The 19,479-nt window shown below is 40.1% G+C and overlaps 3 protein-coding genes across 4 annotated transcripts in view; 2 read left to right on the top strand and 1 right to left on the bottom strand.

Annotated features, from left to right (window-relative positions):
- Positions 1–4,206, bottom strand: part of LOC103465227 (sodium-coupled neutral amino acid transporter 3-like) — a 38,892-nt gene extending 34,686 nt beyond the window's left edge. Inside the window, exon 1 of one of the 2 annotated variants that reach the window (XM_008409862.2) lies at positions 3,696–4,206. The gene's annotated coding sequence lies outside the window, so the exon portion shown is untranslated. The remainder of the gene's footprint in view (positions 1–3,695) is intronic. The other variant, XM_008409863.2, reaches the window with a different exon arrangement.
- LOC103465269 (uncharacterized) overlaps positions 1–15,010 on the top strand; it is a 24,057-nt gene extending 9,047 nt beyond the window's left edge. The window contains exons 2-4 of the mRNA XM_008409920.1: positions 14,196–14,450; positions 14,520–14,865; positions 14,939–15,010. Of these exons, the coding sequence (XP_008408142.1) occupies positions 14,196–14,450; positions 14,520–14,865; positions 14,939–14,994 (657 nt within the window). The 3' untranslated portion in view covers positions 14,995–15,010. The remainder of the gene's footprint in view (positions 1–14,195; positions 14,451–14,519; positions 14,866–14,938) is intronic.
- Positions 15,011–16,036: 1,026 nt separating this feature from the next.
- On the top strand, positions 16,037–19,227 carry emc3 (ER membrane protein complex subunit 3). The gene is made up of 9 exons (XM_008409861.2): positions 16,037–16,256; positions 16,510–16,669; positions 16,762–16,819; positions 17,331–17,424; positions 17,709–17,813; positions 17,969–18,050; positions 18,172–18,251; positions 18,348–18,430; positions 18,517–19,227. The coding sequence occupies exons 2-9, from the start codon at positions 16,515–16,517 to the stop codon at positions 18,643–18,645; spliced, it is 786 nt and encodes a 261-aa protein (XP_008408083.1). The 5' UTR covers positions 16,037–16,256; positions 16,510–16,514; the 3' UTR covers positions 18,646–19,227.
- Positions 19,228–19,479: the final 252 nt, after the last annotated feature.

Raw genomic sequence — 19,479 nt, 5'->3', positions numbered from 1 at the left:
GATGGATGGATGGATGGATGGATGGATGGATGGATGGATGGATGGATGGATGGATGGATGGATGGATGGATGGATGGATGGATGGATGGATGGATTTAGTGCCAAAATTAAGCATTTTGCACACCCAGTACTGGCTACTTCCTTATTGGAGGCTATATTTTCAAACATGGAGTAACTCAGTGAAGTGATATATTACTTTTCCCTTGCATTTGTGAACACACTAATAGGGTCCTTTATTCAATTTCCCTGAAGTTTAAAATACTTCCGTTCATCCATCACTTACCATCAAAATAAATTAAAGATCTGCTGGAATCTCAACCTTCCCAGATCACTCAGGTCTTCTCGTTCTGGTTCTGGCTCTGCTCTGCTTCCCCAGAACCATAACCAAACATGGAGAAGCAGCATTCAGCTTCCATGCACCACAAATCTTGAATAAAGTTCCAGAAAACTGCAAAACAGCTGAAATACTAAGTTTTAGAGTTGATTTTGAACCGTAATAAATGGAACATTGACCAACATATTTGATGAGTATCGATGATTTTAACAATGTCACTTGACAAAATGCAATGTTTGTTACTGGTTTTCTCAATTGTTGACTCTATGGTGTGCTTATGATGTTTTTATGTGTTCATGATGTAAAGCCCTTTAGACAGCCTTGCTGTTAATCAAATAAAGGTTTCACAAACTAGGTTAATATAAATTATTTATAATAAGGTGTTTTATGTCTCATTGGGCTACAGTAAATACTGTCAGAAGAATAGATGTATGTCATTTTTATTTTTACAGCACTGTAGACGCTCTAAGTATTACATAAAACTCGAAAATATTTCATGACAGAAAGTTTCACTAAGTGGTTCCGATTAAAAAAATCACAAGTCTACATGAAGTATACTCATTCTGACAATTTTCAAGAGTAATGAAACTAACTGATCAAGAAAATATCAACTAATAAAATCAATTACAGCAGGACAAACTGTTGTAAAGTTTATTATTTAGTCTATCAGATATATTACTCAAAACGGTGAGAAAGCTACGTAGCAGGAAACCAGATCAGAACATAGGTCTCTGTGTCTTCAAAAATTTTAACAAATTCACGACAGGACATCTCTTTTCCTCCTGAATAAGACTACAAAATGGGAAATATCCTTTCTTTCATGGTTTATTTTCAATCTGCCAGATGTGAGCCAATACTACTTCACTATTTGAAGCTGGCCATGAAGCTTTAAGTCAAGAAGGTACAACCCCATTATTGTATCTACTCTAATAATAAAGAAGAAAGGGCTAGAGAAGAAGTCACAGTTTTTTCCCCTCAAAACTAGCAGAACAAAACATCTCCCCACATTAACATTTTTGCTCATCAAAGCTCAAAAGTTCTGCAGTGGAGACATTATGAAATGGAAAATAATGTGATTTTTCCCACTGATCCGTTAGGAGATTCACTGCGAAATGTGACTCAATTAAAGAATGTCAAGCCGGTCAGATACAAAAAATAATGTCCTACCCCAGCAAGATAAATCTTTGAAAATGTATGTATCAAGAGAAGAACAGATCCAGGGCAGTATGTGGATCATAAGAGACTCAAACCTGCCCTGAACTACTTTTAAAACTAAAAGAAGCTCATTCTAAAAAAAATATACACACCGTTAAAGTCTGATTGAAATTTGAAGCTGTCAACAAGGACATGCATACTAACGGTGCAACATGTTATGCAATAGAGGAATTAGAATATCTATTTTACAATAAAAAAAATCCAACAGTGTCACTTTCATCATACCAATATAAATGCATCTTTTCTTGTGACCATCCAAATATATTTCTGCATATGACATGCTTCACAGAAGGATTTATCCCTTATTATTAACTTGGACTTGGCAGACCAAATGTGTCAATTCCTCCCACTGGCTATGAAAGATCACAAGCCAAACATGAAGAGCAGATGGCACCTGTGGCCACACTGTGAGCCAGCTGTGGAAACCTAATCAGTGTGCCTTAAAACATGACTTGCAGTTCTGGAAAAATAACCAGTGTGAAGCTGTAAAATCCAAGCATGCCTGACATTGAATGACACGAAATCAAATTGATTTCTGACAGGAAGAGGTTGATCAGTGTTTTTTTGTTTTTCCATGTCTGCAATATTATAAGCATTTGCACTTTGGTTGCCATTAATGTATTTGGATAGCGTTTCAGTGTCCTTTTTGCCCATGTTAAACATAAATCTTTGCGACTAAAGTGCCAAAGCTCCAAAAATATAAAACATATGACAAAATCAGGAATCATATCAACAATATATTTCGTATAACAGGTAAACATTGAAAAAAAAAAACATTTGCATAGTTTTTATATGATTACATAAAAAACTATGAAAAGCAGTACTGATCAGAATCCAAAGAGAGAAGAATATCACTGCATGTCAAAGTCTGTGGCCGCAGTTCGCTGAATGAAAGGCAAAAGTTTTCATCACTCTTCAATTTTTTTTCAAGAAAAAAAAAAAACACAGCCCAAAGTTTCATTGTATTTATATCATGACTTTACACAGCAGACAAACACAACATGGTGCATGACTCTAAAGTCATCATCCGAATGGGGTCAACAGTTTGCCGAATCACCTTTGCCGCATTTACAGCTGCAAGTTTTTAAAAGTGGGACTCTCCAAGTTTTACTGACAGCAAATTAGATGCAGAGAACCAATGAACGTCAGTTTTCAATGTGTTATTAAAAAACGCTGCAACACTTTATAGGGCTTGCAGTTTCACTCATAAAGCTCCATTTAGGAGAAGGTACTTCAATTAGTACTGCTGCACTGCATTTCACTCAAGAATTTTAGTTTGGGTTTGTCTTGAAGAAAGAATTAGATGGGACTTCGTGTAGCTTTCTTTGAAAAATAGCTTTCTTCTTCTAAATTTCACATAAATGATGGACTTGTAGAGCACACGACTAATAGTTGCCGTTTTGACAAATCTTCTCACCGGAACAGTGGTTCTTGGCATCTCCTTTTGATAATTTTTCATTGTCATTTGGCAGTTGTGCCTTTCTCTTTCTATTTTTTTTTTCCAGTTTCTCTGGAAAAAAAAAACATTTAGTGGTAACATTGTAATGGGGTGGTATGGATGAATACAAATGTGCATCACACTTTTGGTATCTTTATTTGTGATAGATGTATAAAACTGCAACCTTTTCCTTTGACTTCTCTCTATAAACTTTGTGCTGACATATCACATAATATCCCACTTTAACACACTCTGTGTTGTAATGTTTTTGGGTGTCAGTACCACTGTGAGTCACAGTTTGGCAGCTCACTACTTATGTTGCCAATAGATATCCAAGGGTAAAATAAACATTCAACTGTGAAAGAAATCATTGCCGATAAGCCCCGGGGAACAAAGGCGACATAAAAGGACACCGTGTGGTATATAGATTCATCTTCATAATGAAGTGCACCATGTTCGCAACTCTTTAAATAGCTCTGCAACCCGGTATGACTTTTACTTTGAATGGACAACTGGTCAGCCTTGAATGGAGATTGATGCTTGTGGCATACACAATAATTTAAAAATAAAGTGGGTTTTTTTGTGTGTGTGTGTGTTTTTTTTTTTTTTTTTTGCACTAATTCTAATGAATTACCTGTCATGAAACACCGACAAGTCTTACATAGCACAAATACATCAAGGTTAACATATTAAGCGGTGGTCTCTTACCAGGGAAGTAGCGGTGCCCTCTTCGAACTCCAAATATCTCCACGCAGCTTTCGCCTCCGCTCGCAGCTCGGCTCTGTCTCGACCTTCTTTTCTCGCCTCTTCTGTCCAGCGACACGTCCCAGCGCCTTCCCTCTCCCCAGCCTCACTGTCATGTGTTTCCCCGGTAAATTATCCTAGTAATCTTCTCCGAAGTGGGATGCGAAGAGTGCTCCGGGTCCGCCTACCGCACGCACAGCTGATGATGCTGGATGTGTCTGTGTGTCTGTTGCGTAGCCGGTCCGGCGCGCGCGGGAGCGTTTGGCACGCGCCTTTGTAATCGTTTTGGAACGGACTGTTCCGTCACGGAGGCAGAGCGCGCCGAACATTTTGGAGAATCGCGGCCGTCTGTTCACGTCGTGTTGGTGGCATCTTGTGCGTTTAAAGTCGCGTTTGAATGGGAAATGAAGGGCAGCATATAAGCGCGTGGACGTCACGCACATTATATGAATTCATTGAACAAATTGGATGAGTGCCGCTTTAAGAGCACGCAGAAATCGAACTCTTACTTTAATAAAAATATAAATAAATAAAAAACTGCAGCGTCTCCATTTTGATACGCCATCGGTAACGTAAACAGCTGCCCGGGCCATGTGCCACCGCTGCCGCTTACGCACACAGGACGGACAAGGCTCGCCCCATTTTTAGGTCATATGCCGGCTGCGCGTTTTGATGTGACGTCGCTCCGGGGATCGGGTTTTTTTCCGCTGTCCTCCGGCTCAGGTTCGCTGAGGAGGACACTTAAACGCACCTTTAGTGAAATTAGATCAGGTGTCTTCCTGTGTAGGCCTTTTAGTCTAATTTATAAGACAGCTTACACAAACTTTAACTATTTCAATTGACTTCCTGTGTGGGAATGTAAAGATCTTCTCAGAAAGCAACGATAGTTTTATTTATTTGAAAGAGCATTTAACCAGGGCTATGAGCTGAACATTTGTTCTGAGATTAAGCCCCTTCGTTGAGAAACAGTCTTGTGCATCCCACAGCAGGCGTACACCTGCTATGTAATAACCATTCCTACTCCTTCAGAGCTGGAGTCCTGCATTCTTTGATGAGCCCCTCTCTTAGCACACCTGAGTCAACAGACGTTCAACAAGCTCCTGCAGAACTTGATGACATACAGAGGAGGTAATTCATCTGGGTTGGAGCTGGGACACCAGCTCTCAAAGAATAGAGTTGGTGTCCGTGATCTGGACGAGGTGAAAGCGACTTGCTGAAGTTCAGATTGAGGATCAGAATGGGGAAGAAAAGTTCATTTTGCTAGTTTAAGGAGAGCAGAATTAAGACTACAGTCCACTCAGCTGACCAAAACTGGACAATAATAGATTGGGGGTGGGGAGGGAAATTGCTTGGGCCAATGATTCTGTATTTAAAATACATCATTCAGATCATATGGTGAGAATTTGGCATAAACAACATGAAAGCATAGATCTATCAACTAATTCAGATTGGTGGCGGTGGTAGTGTCACGGTCTGAAAGACAGTCTTATAAACTTTGGGACCCTACCAAATGAGGATCACTTAAATACTAGATACCTGTGTATTTGTTGTTGTCTCCAGCAGAAAGGAAAAGACTTTTTGCTTTCCACATCTGAAAGGAGATCATTCTATTTTGGCTGTAGTCTGCTCTGTTCTTTCCTCTTTTTAACAAGGTGAGTCTCACCTTTCCTCACCTGCCTGTCAGCCTAAAAGATGATACATGTGCAGTTCCCTTGAGTACTCGCTGTCAGCCGAGGTCAATTCACAACACAGGGTAGCCATAGAAACTGGGCATCACAGGTGTCTATTTCACAAGTAAGATAAGAGCTGAGAAGAGATACTTTAGCTAAATGAAGCTGGAGCTGTTAACGGAGTCCTGCTCAGGATTCAGATGTTACCAGAAAACTTTACAACCGAGTCATTATATTGTTCTTTTGAGCAAAGTGCATTGAAATCAGTTGGTCATATCCTTAAACGCAGTAAAAAATAAATTAACATAACAATATAAAGTATAATACATTACAAGTCATTCGGTTAAACCGAAAACTGTCCTCACCTGTTGGCAAGGGATGAGCGCTATGGATATAACTGAACAATGACAAATAAATTTCATTTCTGATTAGTTTATGCAATAAACAATGAAGCAGAGGTGCAGACTGTTATCTTTACTTTGAGGGTGTTCACATCTGAATCAGAGGACAGGCAGGAATCAGAGCAGTTAATTAAAGACACGTATAAAAGCAGCCTTCAAATGAGAGGTTGCTATGGATACTTGAAACCTTTGCATTGGCATAATTTGCAGGAGTAAACTCACAGTGAACTTGAGAGAGTTTTACTTTTTTTTTTTTTACCTTCATCCTCACTGTTTAAGGGGACAGATAAACTGTGGTCTTGGTTGCATAGTTATAGCTTTGCCTGTTTTGTGTTTAAAGATGTAGCTATGTGGTGGGTGGAGTGGTGCTTAGACTATAAAAGCTTGTTTCCTTCAAACTACTCATTTTCATTCAAAACCTTTGTCTATCAATACGCAACGTTCATTTTAAACTAAATTAATGAAATAAATCATTCACAAAATTTGTTGTAATACTGACTTCCACAGGAGATCCTAGCATCTACAATCACTCTTGAGTATAACTCTGACTGCAGGGGGCAACAATATTTAAGTTTCTTAATTGAACTGAATTGAGTTTTTGCACTTTGTTTTCTCTTCATCTTTTGAACCTAAGCTGTGATTTGATGTGAGGTATCTCAAACACTCCTCAAGCTCTTCTGTTCTCAAATGCAAAACGTCGTTGGCACTCTGACGGATTTCATCAAGATTTAGCAAATCATAGAGAGGCTGTTTCACACGTTTGGCCTTTCTGAACTCCTTTTATAATTCTGTGGAGCTATGTCTGTAAACTCTGTTGTCTTTTATGAACGGAGGCTGGGTGTGTCCTTTCCTGGGGAACAACAATGCTGACTTTTACCTTTTCATCATTAAAGCCCTCGTTTGAACCAAACAGTGTTCCCTTTGGTATTTAGATTTCTATAATTAGCTAACGCTTTGTGTTACCCAAGACAGCGTTGACCCCAAACTCCAGGATCGCAAAACAACAACTCTGAGGTCACTTCAGTCCTCACAGGCAGGTTTTAGCATTTCTCCTACAACTGTACTTTCAAAATGCAATTCTTTCTATGTTACTTAGAATAGTTATAACACTTAAGGAAAGCAGTTAGTGGCACTTTGCCTTATCTTTGGGTTTTGCAACATTCTGATGTTTCAAAATGTTTAATTCACTGGTACATTTTAAATATTGCATTATTTTTGTCCCAGTAAGTGTCATTCCTCAAAAGCATTAAAAAAGAAAATCAAGCCTTTTTTCTTTTTTTTTAGCCAAAGCTCACACACTGCTCCACATTGTGCACAGAGTAGCACAGCCCTCTGAACAGCTTTGCTTTCTGAAACAATGGTGACTTTATAGAGGTCAGGCCAGCATGTAATAGTGGCAAGAGCTTAACTAAAGTATTTTTTTAAGTAGATTACGAACTTATGAAGGCAATTCTTCACTAACATAAGGAGGGGGAAAAAAATAGTAATTTCACATGTTTTGAATTCTGTGTTTGATTCCAAGTAGCTTCTCTCACAGGCACTGAGCTTATGCTGTGTGCTCCACAGCACTGCGGCCCTCACCATGCATAATTAGGAGCAACAGGAAGAAAAGATCTTGCCACAGACCACTAAGCCCATTCAGTGGATTTTGTTGAACACTGCTGGACGACGATGCACTCAAAGTCAATTAAGGTCAATCTACTGGCGCATTCATCATGCTGGGGAGTGCATGGCAGTCGCCGAGCGATTATAGCTGCCATGTGGTCCTCTCACGGATAAGCGATAAATAGTGGCGCTGTGGAAATGATGTGGTTATGTAATTACCTGAAAACTGGTCTCAGTGAATCTACTCTGGGGTAGTTGTTTGTTAGTCGAGTGTGGCTATAATTTATGGTCGTCGCAGGGTAAATATTGGCCAACAATGAATAAACACGACACACGCTGCTGCCGGGGGTGCAGGGTGTCAGTCAGCTTGTTTTATATTCACTAAATCACGTTAGTACATTGCCAGAAAAAAAAAAAGGTTTTCTTTCAAAATCCATCCATCCATTTTCTTCCGCTTATCTGGGGTCGGGTCACAGGGGCAGCAGCTTCAGAAGGGAGGCCCAGACTTCCCTCTCCCCAGCCACTTCTTCCAGCTCCTCCGGGGGATTCCCAAGGTGTTCCCAGGCCAGCCGAGAGACATAGTCCCTCCAGCGTGTCCTGGGTCTTCCCCGAGGCCTCCTCCCGGTGGGACATGCCCGGAACACCTCACCAGGGAGGCGTCCAGGAGGCATCCTTACCAGATGCCCGAGCCACCTCAACTGGCTCCTCTCGACATGGAGGAGCAGCGGCTCTACTCTGAGTCCCTCCCGGATGACCGAGCTTCTCACCTTATCTCTAAGGGAGAGCCCAGCCACCCTGCGGAGGAAACCCATTTTGGCCGCTTGTACCCGTGATCTCGTTCTTTCGGTCATGACCCAAAGCTCATGACCATAGATGAGGGTGGGAACGTAGATCGACCGGTAAATCGAGAGCTTCGCTTTTTGGCTCAGCTCTCTCTTCACCACGACGGACCGGTACAGCGCCCGCTTCACAGTAGACGCTGCCCCAATCCGCCTGTCGATCTCCCGTTCCCTTCTTCCCTCATTCGTGAACAAGATCCCCAGATACTTAAACTCCTCCACTTGAGGCAGGACGACCCCCCTGACCCGGAGAAGGCACTCTACCCTTTTCCGGCTCACTCTACCCTTTTCCGGCTTTCAAAATAGAACACAGAAAATTGGCGCACGCTTTTGTTTTATTAGGTCACAGCAAAAGCATCTTTACACGTCAAAATGTCGCTGCCAGAGCCTTAGCCCACACCAGAAAAATGGATCATGTCTCACCAATGTCATAAACTTTGGGGCTTTGGAATTGTGTTGTCTTTTCATATTCAGTTCATTCCTTATATTGTATTTTATTATTCATATGTATATTAATCTGCTGTGAGTTGCAGTCATTAGTGTCATTTGCTTGATCTGGTTTCCTGTTTCTTTGCTAGTTCTTTGTTCATAATCTGTTGAATTTGAGTTTCTGTGTACTCCTTGGTTTGTGTGTCTGCTATCGTTCACTTTTGTTAGTATCTCAGTGTTTCAGCTACACGCACATCCAAGCTCTCTCCCATCTGCTTATTAACTCACCTGTCTACCATTCCAGTTACCAAGCTGCCCATTGAGTTTTAAATCATCTTTAGGCTGGAGGCATCAGACAGAGGAGGTTCTAATATTGGGGATTATGGCTGCCCACCCAGGGCACCACAACCTAAAGAGCACCACAAGGACTAAGGACAGAAAATGTATCTTCCACCTGCACCCTGCACAAGCTTTCTATTAATTATTTAAACATGCAGCCAATAAGGAATGACTACACCCAATAATTGCTGGCCTACAAATTTTCTTCAAAGACAGACTGGATTTCTGGGCACCATTCATGCAGGAACTGCTGCTAGCCTCAGAAATGAATAGCATGTTTTCAGAAGTAGCACATATTTATCGCCAAGTTTACCTACCCACCATTGAAGTTTTCTTAGTACATTTTGGCAGAAAGAATTTAGGCAGAAATTAATGTCACCAACAACAGATGTAGAACAAAATATAACATTTCATTCTCCTTGCCTGCTGACTGCGGTTAAAGCGGATGTTGGAACCGATCGTATGGCAGTCTGCTCCAGGGGCAGCTGTGGCTCCCATGTAGCTTATCAGTTTTACTGCATCAATGTGTGCATGAAAGACTGAATGTAGTATGAAGCACTCTGGAGTCCTGTTGTTTGGACAATGCGCTAGACAAATGCAGGTCGTTTGACTTTTATTTTTATTCTTAAATGATAGGCTATGCTGGAGTTCTCAGTCATATTTCCCACCTTTAGGTTAATTTCAGACAAATTTCATTAGGTGCATAATCTGTTTCATCATGAGAAAAAAAAAAAACATTTGTGCAGAGTTTGTGTAAATGTTACATAATGACACAGTCAGCTAGAACAATCAACGAGTACAGTAGCATATATCGAGAGGAGACATCTGCCATATAAGAGAGTTGCTATTTGTTATTCTGTCCAGACTTCAATCATTCCAGAAAGTTTGTACAGTGAGACTTCACAATGTGTCCTCTCTCCTACACATACAAACACATACTTGGGCCACCTGCCCTCCGTCCTCTTTTACCATCAAAGAGGCTTTCCTGCAGCACACACCAACACGCACAGCAAAGACAAAAAAGCCCTGAACGTTATTCCGCTCTGCGGGAGGAATTCCCTCAAGGAGCAGTCTGGCTGTTCCAGAGAGGAGATAAAACATCAGGGTCCAAAAACTGAGAAGAAGGTCAGTGTGTAAAAGGGTTCAGGCAAGACATTTAAGCTTTAGGTAGATTTCTTATGTTTGCTATTACACTTAATTTGCTTTTCAAATTATATTAGGTTCCATTATTTTTGGTCCTGTTCACAAACATAACAAATCTGAGGATGTTATAGCCTCATTTATATCAAAACATTTGTTTAAGTAATCTGATCACACATTTTCAGTGTGATTATAACAAGTTTGTTACATGGTAGTGTCGCCACAACTGCAGTAACAAAACATTTGCAATATACAGCACCATCTCTATTTTATGTGTAATGAGTAAGACATAAAAACTTTAAAACAGAGCAATAGAATCAGGGGATTCTAATACAATTCGAATAATGTATTTGCCGATGCAGAGGTCCAGTCCAGCTCCAGGAATTTAGCAGTGGTTTGCTTTATTTTTGGGGGGGACAGGGTAAACAAGCTTTTACTTTAATATAAATACATAAACAAACCTTTATGTAACCTTTCAAATAAAATAATCATATTTATTGATACAAAAATCAATAAGGATGTAAACAGCGACATATAAAATGTTGAGTAATTATGCTCAAATTTGCATAAACATTAGCTCATAGGTTTCAGAAATCCAAGAATATGTTTCATTTATTTCTTTAAATGTAAAATAAATCTACTCAAGTAAAAGCACCAATAGTAATATTACTCAAGTTAAAGAAAAAAAAAGTACAGTGTAGTAAAAGTACTCTTACAAGTACTTTCTTCCCCAAAAGGTTATTCAAGTGAATGTAACACATGACTATTATTTAGGATTTAAATTTAATGTTCTGAAACATGTCATATAAATTTCACAGGGTTTTAATATTTGCTTCAAATGGTATTTATTATTCTACACAGTCTTCAGCAATCTCAAGTTTTGCTCATGTTTCCCATCTGCAGCGGGATAACACACTTACTTTCTGTTTTGATGTCACTTTTTGGTGAGTAATATGTTTTAATATTCTTCTAGATAATTGTGTGTGGGAAAACTTGCTCTCCTGATTTTCAGGCGGCAACCAGATTATCACAGATAAAATAATCTCTGATGCCTATTGCACAGTTCTGCAAGCATCCACACTAATAGGCTGTAATTGTTATCATCATTAGTATTATCTTTGTTTGGCTGTCTTGGACGCAACTTAACTGGGGCTGCAAATAACTCAAAATCACAGATAGTAGACCAATAATAATTAATCTGATTTACATGCATATCTTTTCTGTTAAGAGATTGCTTGGTGCAGAAATCAATCTGAAGAACATCCAGTCTCGCAAATCTCACAATAATGCTGTCTGACCCACATAGAGAAAATGTTATCCAGCATGGTCTTTGCCTGTTTGATAAATCTAAGCAAGTTTGTTTGTAATAAAAAATAAAATATATTTGTCCTCAGCTTGTATTGTTTAGGCTTGCTCTTCCTTTGTTTTTTAACATTCTTGCCAATACTCCTAAGGGTGAGATTACAGAAAGTATGTAGAGAACTCAGATAATACAATCTGTAATAAGGCCGAATGCCTTATCTTATGAATGCTAAGGTTTAGTAATAAATGTAAACCCTTTCCAATGAATGTGCAGATGTTGAGTTGCTCAGATATTGAATTCAGTTTGTCTCTGTTTGGCCAGCTGGTCTGAAGGTTTAGGCAACTCTCCTACATGAGACAAGTGCCTGTTCCTCTGTTTGAAATGTGTTTCTTCTGAGTATAGTCTCAGATGTATTTCCTTTTTGATCCCAGAGGAAGGAAAGGAACACAAACATTTTGGTTTCGGAGAAACATAAAATTGCACAGTATGTTCTTAGGATCAAGGAGTTCGACCAGAAAAGTGGCATAAACAAGAACGCAAAGACGACTGATGGTTTGCTAGCTTCTGGTATAATTCATGCTCGATCTTTTAACACCCTTCTTTTGGAGAAATTGTGGAGTCTGAATAAATTGGTTGGTTTGTTAGTACAGACCCTTCTTTCAAAAACTGTTGAGTAGCTTTCGCTGTTAGGGCTTTTGGAAGACATAACCTTAAATCAACACTTTGAAGTTTTACTTAAATTTGTCCATAGAGACAATATAGATGCTTTTTGGGAAGCATTTTACAGTCAAATGAAACACAAATGAAAGTTGTTTTGACAAAAGACAAATTTGTCAAAAAAAAATTCTTGACAAATTGAGTCATTTGTCAGGAAAAATGTCTGAAATAGTCAAGTTAAGACTTTTGATGCAAAAACACAGTCATAGCTATCAGACATGGAGTCTGTTTTACTACTAGTGGTGTTGATGCATTGCACAATATGGATGGAATAATGAAGAAGAAAGCCTGCCCTTATAACATCAACTTTTCCTCATAACATTGAGGGAGGTGGAGGACACCTGGACACAACTAGATGTTTCCACTGGGCAGTAACTCCTTAGACAATAATGGTTTTGAAAGGGATGAATCTGTTGCAAGCTACAGTTGTGTGGGAACCAAACAAAGACTATAAGCAAGCTCATCATGATGAAAGTGATGATTTGATGGGATAAATAGTTCGAAATATCCAGGAATGGTAGCTACAAAGTAATGCAATGCAAATGGGGGGGGGGGGGGGGATTGTATTGGAAAATGGGAACTGGAAGATTGGCGCCAGCAGGAGAACCTGATAAAAAAAAAAAGAAAGCATAAATATTGGAAAGAGTGATTACAGGAAAAAGCAACAGGTAAGTCTGATGAACCATGGAGCAGCTGTGCGGGAACCATGACAATCGAGGAAATACTGATGTCCTGAGAAAATGACACCAAGAGGAAGGCGTCATGAATTCTAGCAAAAGCCAACTAATAAGATAGAGGCGCAACAGAGCAGGATAATCTTTGTAAGTGTGATATGTGATTGAGAAATGCATGAGTCAACTTCGACACAACACTTTATAGACAGAATAACAGCAAGTAATTTTATAATAATAGACACTATAGTCCTCTTTGAAACGCTGAATAATAAAAAAATAATTTGCATCACTTCAATCGTCCCAGGTGCACAGAAAGTTAGTTCAGGCTGAAAGGCCTAATTAATACTGATATGTCAATGAAGAAAATCAAATAATCCTGAAGGGAAAAAAAAGGCACCAAAGGTCATTTGGAGCAAAGCATCAGAATATTTGTGTTTCATTTAATACAGTCAAAACAAAGTAGATCTGTAAAATGGGAAAACAACAAAAACTGTTTGTACAGTCAGTGTATAACCTTTTGACAAAAATATGAGAGGAGAACACACAGGGTTCCACCTAGAGCAGCTTCATTGTTTTACAATTCACAAGGTGAAACGTAAGCAGAGAAACAACGCATAACGCTACAGGGCAACAGCAGGAATTTTGGGTCATTCGACCAGCTCCATGGCTGCATGGTGATGGATGCCAAAAGCAAGGACACAACATCTGTTCTGCATAAAAACCTCAAACTGTGAAGTAGCTGTTACGAACAGGCATGTTCTAAGATTAAAAAATACCAGGCTGATGGTGTATTGATACACCAAGTCTATGCATTTAGGATATATATATATATAAAAAAAGAAAAAACAGGCCATCCTCACTCTTTGTTATTAGGTGCTGAGCTGTTACGTAAAACGGCTTAGTCAACTGACACAAATTCTGGTAAGCTGAGCCAGAGCCACGTTGAAAACTGAGGAGACGTTCACAAGTGTGAAGGCATTGGGCATGGTGCATCCTCTTCTGCAACTTTAATCAATGGGGAGATCAGAGATGTCAGGCTGTTACAACCAAACAATGTCATCCACAGACAGGCGACCCTTCTGCTTTTTGACCAACTTAAACCTGATGGTGAAGGTCTTAAAGTGAATACAGTTGCAGCAAAAATAATATTTATTGATGAATCATAACTGGCTTCACATCAGGAGAGAGACTGATTATGTAAAACTCAGCCACTCAGCCACAGAATATTTAACAGAAAATGTATTAAAATAATTTTAAAATGATTAATTTGCTACATAAAAAGAGAAGTTTCAGAAACAAAATTCCTTTCAGAACCCCAGAAATCTTTAAAAATGAATACTGCCCCAGGTCCCAGTTGTCAGGGTCTGTTTGTCCTCCCCTTTTCCTAGTTTCTTAGTTTGTTTTCCTTTAGTTAGTTTTATTTCCACCTGTCCCTGGAACCACCACTTCTCAAGACATCCAGCAGATGTCACCCATGCTCCACCCCTGAGAAGTGTCCTGGTTCAACCCGGACACACACCTGCAGCTGGTTTAGAGGGCGTGGACCTGCGATATAAGCAGCAGCTACACTCCGTCTCACCGCCTGAGTGTTTGCCTACCACGGTAACCAGCGTTCCAGAAAGAGGCCTTCTGTGATTACTCTCGTCTAACCCTTGTTGTCTCCCTCGCCAGATTCTCCCGCCGTCTTCTAGTTGTTTCCCGGAAACCAGCTGCCCCCGCATTCGTGTAAGTCTGTCTCCCCGCTGTGGATCACCTCCCTCCTGTGTGATTTCCCGACGCTGCCGGTGTTCCCGGTCAGACGCCACTCCCTGTGTGTGTGTGCGTGATCTCCCCTCGTCGATCCCTCCCCGGGATTTCCCCTTCGGGACGCTACGGGCCAGGAGGCCCACGCCCGAACTTCCCGGAGGACCGCCTGGACGGATCAGGCTCCAGGCCGTGCCCGACATCAGAGCTAAGCATCGCTCGTCAACGGACACTCGGCTCGCGCTCCGCTTCGCCCCTAATACCTCCACGCCAAGTAAGCTCACCTCAGTCATTTCCTGGAGAAACTCCGCTGAGTTCTCGCTAACCCTGCTTTTTCCCGTTGGCAGTAGAAGAACCGGTCCGCCGATTCGGCTTCGCCACCAGCTCCCTGATCCTTCAATAAACATTATTGTTTCTGACTCGCTCTGTCTGACTGTGTTCTTGCATGTGGGTTCGCAACCTTAAAACCGACATGACACCAGTGTGCAGAATGAAAGTGAAAAGTTATGCATGAAACACTCCTGTACAGCACAACCCTCTGCTGATCTGAATTACAAAGAGTGAAATGCAGGAATCTAAAGGAGACGATGGCCTGGTCCCCAGCAGTCCTGTTTATGCAGTTGTGCTAAAATGAAACCATGTTTTAACTGTTATGTTACAGAAAACAATAAGCATTGTCTTCTGAAAAATACATCGATCTATACTGAGGCTTTAAGTGTTGAACAGATGGCAGAGAGCAGATTATTTATGGCTTGTTGCACATTTATCTCCTGCTGTTTGATATCCTCACCTTGTGGAGGTCAGAGAGCCGCTTGTGACGAAGAAGAGCCTCTGTTACGGCGGACTGCTGGTGACACAGCAGGTGACACAAAAGCATCTTCTGCTCCAGTGTTTCTCCCTCATCATCTGCTACTTTTTCCATGCTGCCCCCTTATACATATCTTTCAATCATTTAATGAGAAAAGTAAGAAAAAACATTCTATCTATCTATCTATCTATCTATCTATCTATGTAGATAGATAGAGACGTAGCATATCTTCTCTCTGAAAAGGAAATGCACTCTTCACAGGCTCCAAGCAAAATGATGCTTTAACCTGGTGTACCAGATGGTTTATTAGAAAAAAAAGCACATCTGGGACATCTTTGAAAAAAATGTTCTGAAAAAGAACAAGAGCTTTGAAATGATAAACCAATTTATGACTATGCACTGCCAAAGTATGAATCAGACTCACTTATGCCAAAGGTGAAGATTGTAGGCCAGGGTGTGTGTGTGTGTGTGTGTGTGGGGGGGGGGGGGGTTATCAATTTCCACTGACTAAAATTGAAACTTGTCTTTTCCTAATTGAACTCAATGACTGAAGTCACACGTAGCTTCACAGATCTCCTTCATCACCGCGAGGTGGCGCTGCAGCGCCAGCGAGAGATTCTGTAAACGAGGAGCTGCAGAAGCAGAAATTTGCTCTCATTCTTCGCAGTCAGCAAAACGCTGTGTCCATAGCTGAGATGTAACGCAATTTTATTAAAAAAATTATCTATCATATTTGATACCCTCACACAGCGGATGTGTTTTGTCTTTCGCATCCTGGGAATAAAGCTCAAAGCGGGGGTCGCCTCTTCGGGAGGACTTGTTGGATCCCACCCTCCGTGACGGACATCAGGAAGAAGGTAGCCAGTTGGCTAGCGTTAGCACATTGTTAGCTTCTTTTTTTCTGTGGCTATTTTATAGTGATCTGAGAGACCTTCCGTCTAAAGGTTCATAGATAGCTACAAGAAGCTAATATTATGCTATTTAACAAGTGATTTGAGGTTGAAATAAGGCGTTATTAACAGACAGTCCCTCCGGTTCTTTAATGAGGTTGAATAATATCTGTCGCACCGTGACGTACAGCCTGCCTGGCTCTGTTGTGTCTTCCTCCAGACAGAATGGCCGAACCGGAGCTTCTGTTGGACTCCAACATCAGACTCTGGGTGGTTCTGCCCATTGTCTTCATCACCTTTCTTGTCGGCGTGATTCGCCATTATGTCTCAATTCTTCTGCAGAGTGACAAAAAATTGACCTTAGAGCAGGTTTCAGACAGGTAAGCACACTGTACCTGTCAATACATGGAAATGACACAAGTTCAGTTGAAATGCAGTAATATATGTTTGTGTGCTTTGTAAAAAATTTCAGCCAGGTTCTTATACGGAGCAGGATTCTCAGAGAAAATGGAAAATACATTCCGAAACAGGTAAGACATCAATCTTACCAAAGTGTTTAATATTCAAAACATCATCAAAGCGAAATCATAAAAATAGTAGTAAGAGTTTTTCAATCAGCTCATATTAATAGATAGTTCAACTGCCATACTTAGATTTAATCAACTTTATCAGGTCATGTTTTTAAGTAACAACTGGCTCTCACACATTTCACCTGGTAAAATGATGGTTAAATTAGGTGAAATTAGTTTAGGTTTTTGATTTGTTACAAATATAAGAAGTTGTTCTCAGTCTCTTATCTGCTTAAGTAATTTTGAAAAACATCTTTAGCGTCTTAACTTAATAGGCAAGGTGAGGTGGTGTTTCAGTTTATTATTTATAGGAAATGATCTGCTATAAGCAACAAGAGTTTGATACAAAACTAATTGAATTAATGTAAGTAAAACTATTGGATGAGCTGACTTGTGATCAACCGTCTTCTGTCTGTTCCTTACCATGCCTGTAGTTAACAACAGCGTTACTGATTACCTTCCTGTGTTTTAGTCCTTTTTGATGAGAAAGTTCTACTTCAACAACCAAGAGGACGGCTTTTTTAAGAAGACTAAGAGGAAGGTCGTTCCACCGTCTCCCATGACTGGTAGGCCTAGTGGATTACTGCCTCTCATGGTGTTGTCACTGCGCTGTAATCTTAACTAAGAGAAGATTTTTATTTAAAATAGTGGTCTAAACAAAGTAACATAGCTTAACCCTTTTATTTAGCATAATTCTTTATTCATATATATATATAAACTGTAGTAACTGTCGTACATTCAGCAAATAGTTTTTCCCCCCCAACTTACTACAAAACAATGGTGAAGATGCTGAAAAAAAAAATGTTGCACAGCATATTGGCGTAGAAAAATCAAGTCTCGTGTTTCCCAGATCCCAGCATGCTGACGGACATGATGAAGGGCAACGTCACCAACGTGCTTCCCATGATCCTCATCGGTGGCTGGATCAACTGGACCTTTTCTGGATTTGTAACAAGTAATATTAGTTCTTCTTAAAATGTAGAAGCTCCTGTTACATAGCGAGTTGCGGATCTAAACGTGGTGTGCTCAGTTATAAGTGTTTTTTTTTTAAATTATTATTATTTTTTAACGTAACAGATGTTTTGTCTTTGTGCTTGTGTTTCGACACAGCGAAGGTTCCCTTCCCTCTCACCCTGCGTTTTAAGCCTATGTTGCAGCAAGGAATAGAACTCCTCTCATTGGATGCTTCCTGGTAAAGAAATAAAGCAGGACTTTCTGACCTTCACTGAAACATTTGTTTTGTGCTTATATCAAGCATGTGACCTTCTCCTTCTCGTGACTATCTATGTGCACTCTTTTCTTTTTTCTTTTAGGGTGAGCTCAGCTTCGTGGTATTTCTTAAATGTCTTTGGACTGAGAAGCATGTACTCCCTCATATTAGGTCAAGATAATGGTAAGCGTAGTTAATGAAGAATCACTCCCATCTGCAGACAGTCATGATTAACCATTCGCTCATGCTGATTGTAGCTATGCCTCTGAATCCTTCCAGGTGCCGACCAGTCTAGGATCATGCAGGAACAGATGAGTGGTGCTGCCATGGCCATGCCTGCAGATACAAATAAAGCTTTCAAAGTATGTATTATATGACGAGTATAATGAGATCCTTTGGTAAGAAAGGACAGATTCTCATGTGATGTATATATATATTTTTTTTGTAGGCTGAGTGGGAGGCACTAGAACTAACAGACCACCAGTGGGCGCTAGAGAGTGTGGAGGACGAACTGATGAGCAGGGAGCTGGACTTTGATGGCATGTTTAACAAGGAGCTGCCAAGTGGGATCTTCTGATTGCCTGGTCTAAATTTAGTCACTGCAGGGATCCGTTTTTTTCCCCGTGTGTTTTCACAATGTGCGACGTTTACACGTTTATGGTCATTGTTCTTTCAAATATTCCTTTTCCAGTCCAGAAAATATCTTAACCTACTGAAACACTCTAGCTGTCTCATGTCGATGAAACACATTTTAGTTGCTATTTTATTTACAAGGACATATTTCTTATTAAAACTGCATTATGATTCTCTTGTAAGTGTATGCATTCATAATACTACTGGGTACAAGTCCCTTCCCCCCCATCCCCACCTCCCATGTATAATTAGACTTATTTCCATTTCCAATGCATCATGACTCAACAACAGGACAAAACACATTGTACAGGTTAAACTATTTAATCTCTCCATGGTTTGATAGTAGAGCACTTGTTCTGTGTCTATCTCTAAAGATTGGAAGCAGACCTGGGACCAGCTGAGGTTCGCATATTATAGAAATGTCTTCTGTTATCTAGACAGTCAATTTTGTAAGGTTAAACATTACTTTGCATTTTTTACAGTCTAGAAATAGTTTTGATTAAAATTGGTTTTCTCCATTGCAGTGTACAGTTGCACATCTTTCTTTGAAAACAAGCAATTTGATAATTACAGAATGATGACATTAGTGCCTTTTTTTTATGCATATTTCAACTGTTTTTTTTTTCTGCTAGAACTTTCACTCACTGCTGTGGGGTTTACAGAGAACAGTTGAAGAAGAGACCATTCCAATTAAGCAGCAATAATTGGACAAAATGTCTGGATGTTTGAGGAGAAGTGGCAGATTGGTTTGAAATGATAGGTCATCACAATCTCAAAT

This window comes from Poecilia reticulata, linkage group LG5, assembly GCF_000633615.1.
Source record: "Poecilia reticulata strain Guanapo linkage group LG5, Guppy_female_1.0+MT, whole genome shotgun sequence".
NCBI classification, from domain to species: Eukaryota; Metazoa; Chordata; class Actinopteri; order Cyprinodontiformes; family Poeciliidae; genus Poecilia; species Poecilia reticulata.
The sequence above is the reverse complement of the archived record's forward strand: the minus strand, read 5'-3'. Positions and strand labels throughout refer to the sequence as shown.

Excerpts from the sequence above, each read along its gene's own strand:
- emc3 (XM_008409861.2), top strand. The coding sequence starts at position 16,515 with ATGGCCGAACCGGAGCTTCTGTTGGACTCCAACATCAGACTCTGGGTG. Across the intron at positions 17,425-17,708 it reads TCCACCGTCTCCCATGACTG|ATCCCAGCATGCTGACGGAC; the intron begins GTAGGCCTAGTG and ends CGTGTTTCCCAG. Across the intron at positions 18,431-18,516 it reads ATACAAATAAAGCTTTCAAA|GCTGAGTGGGAGGCACTAGA; the intron begins GTATGTATTATA and ends TTTTTTTTGTAG.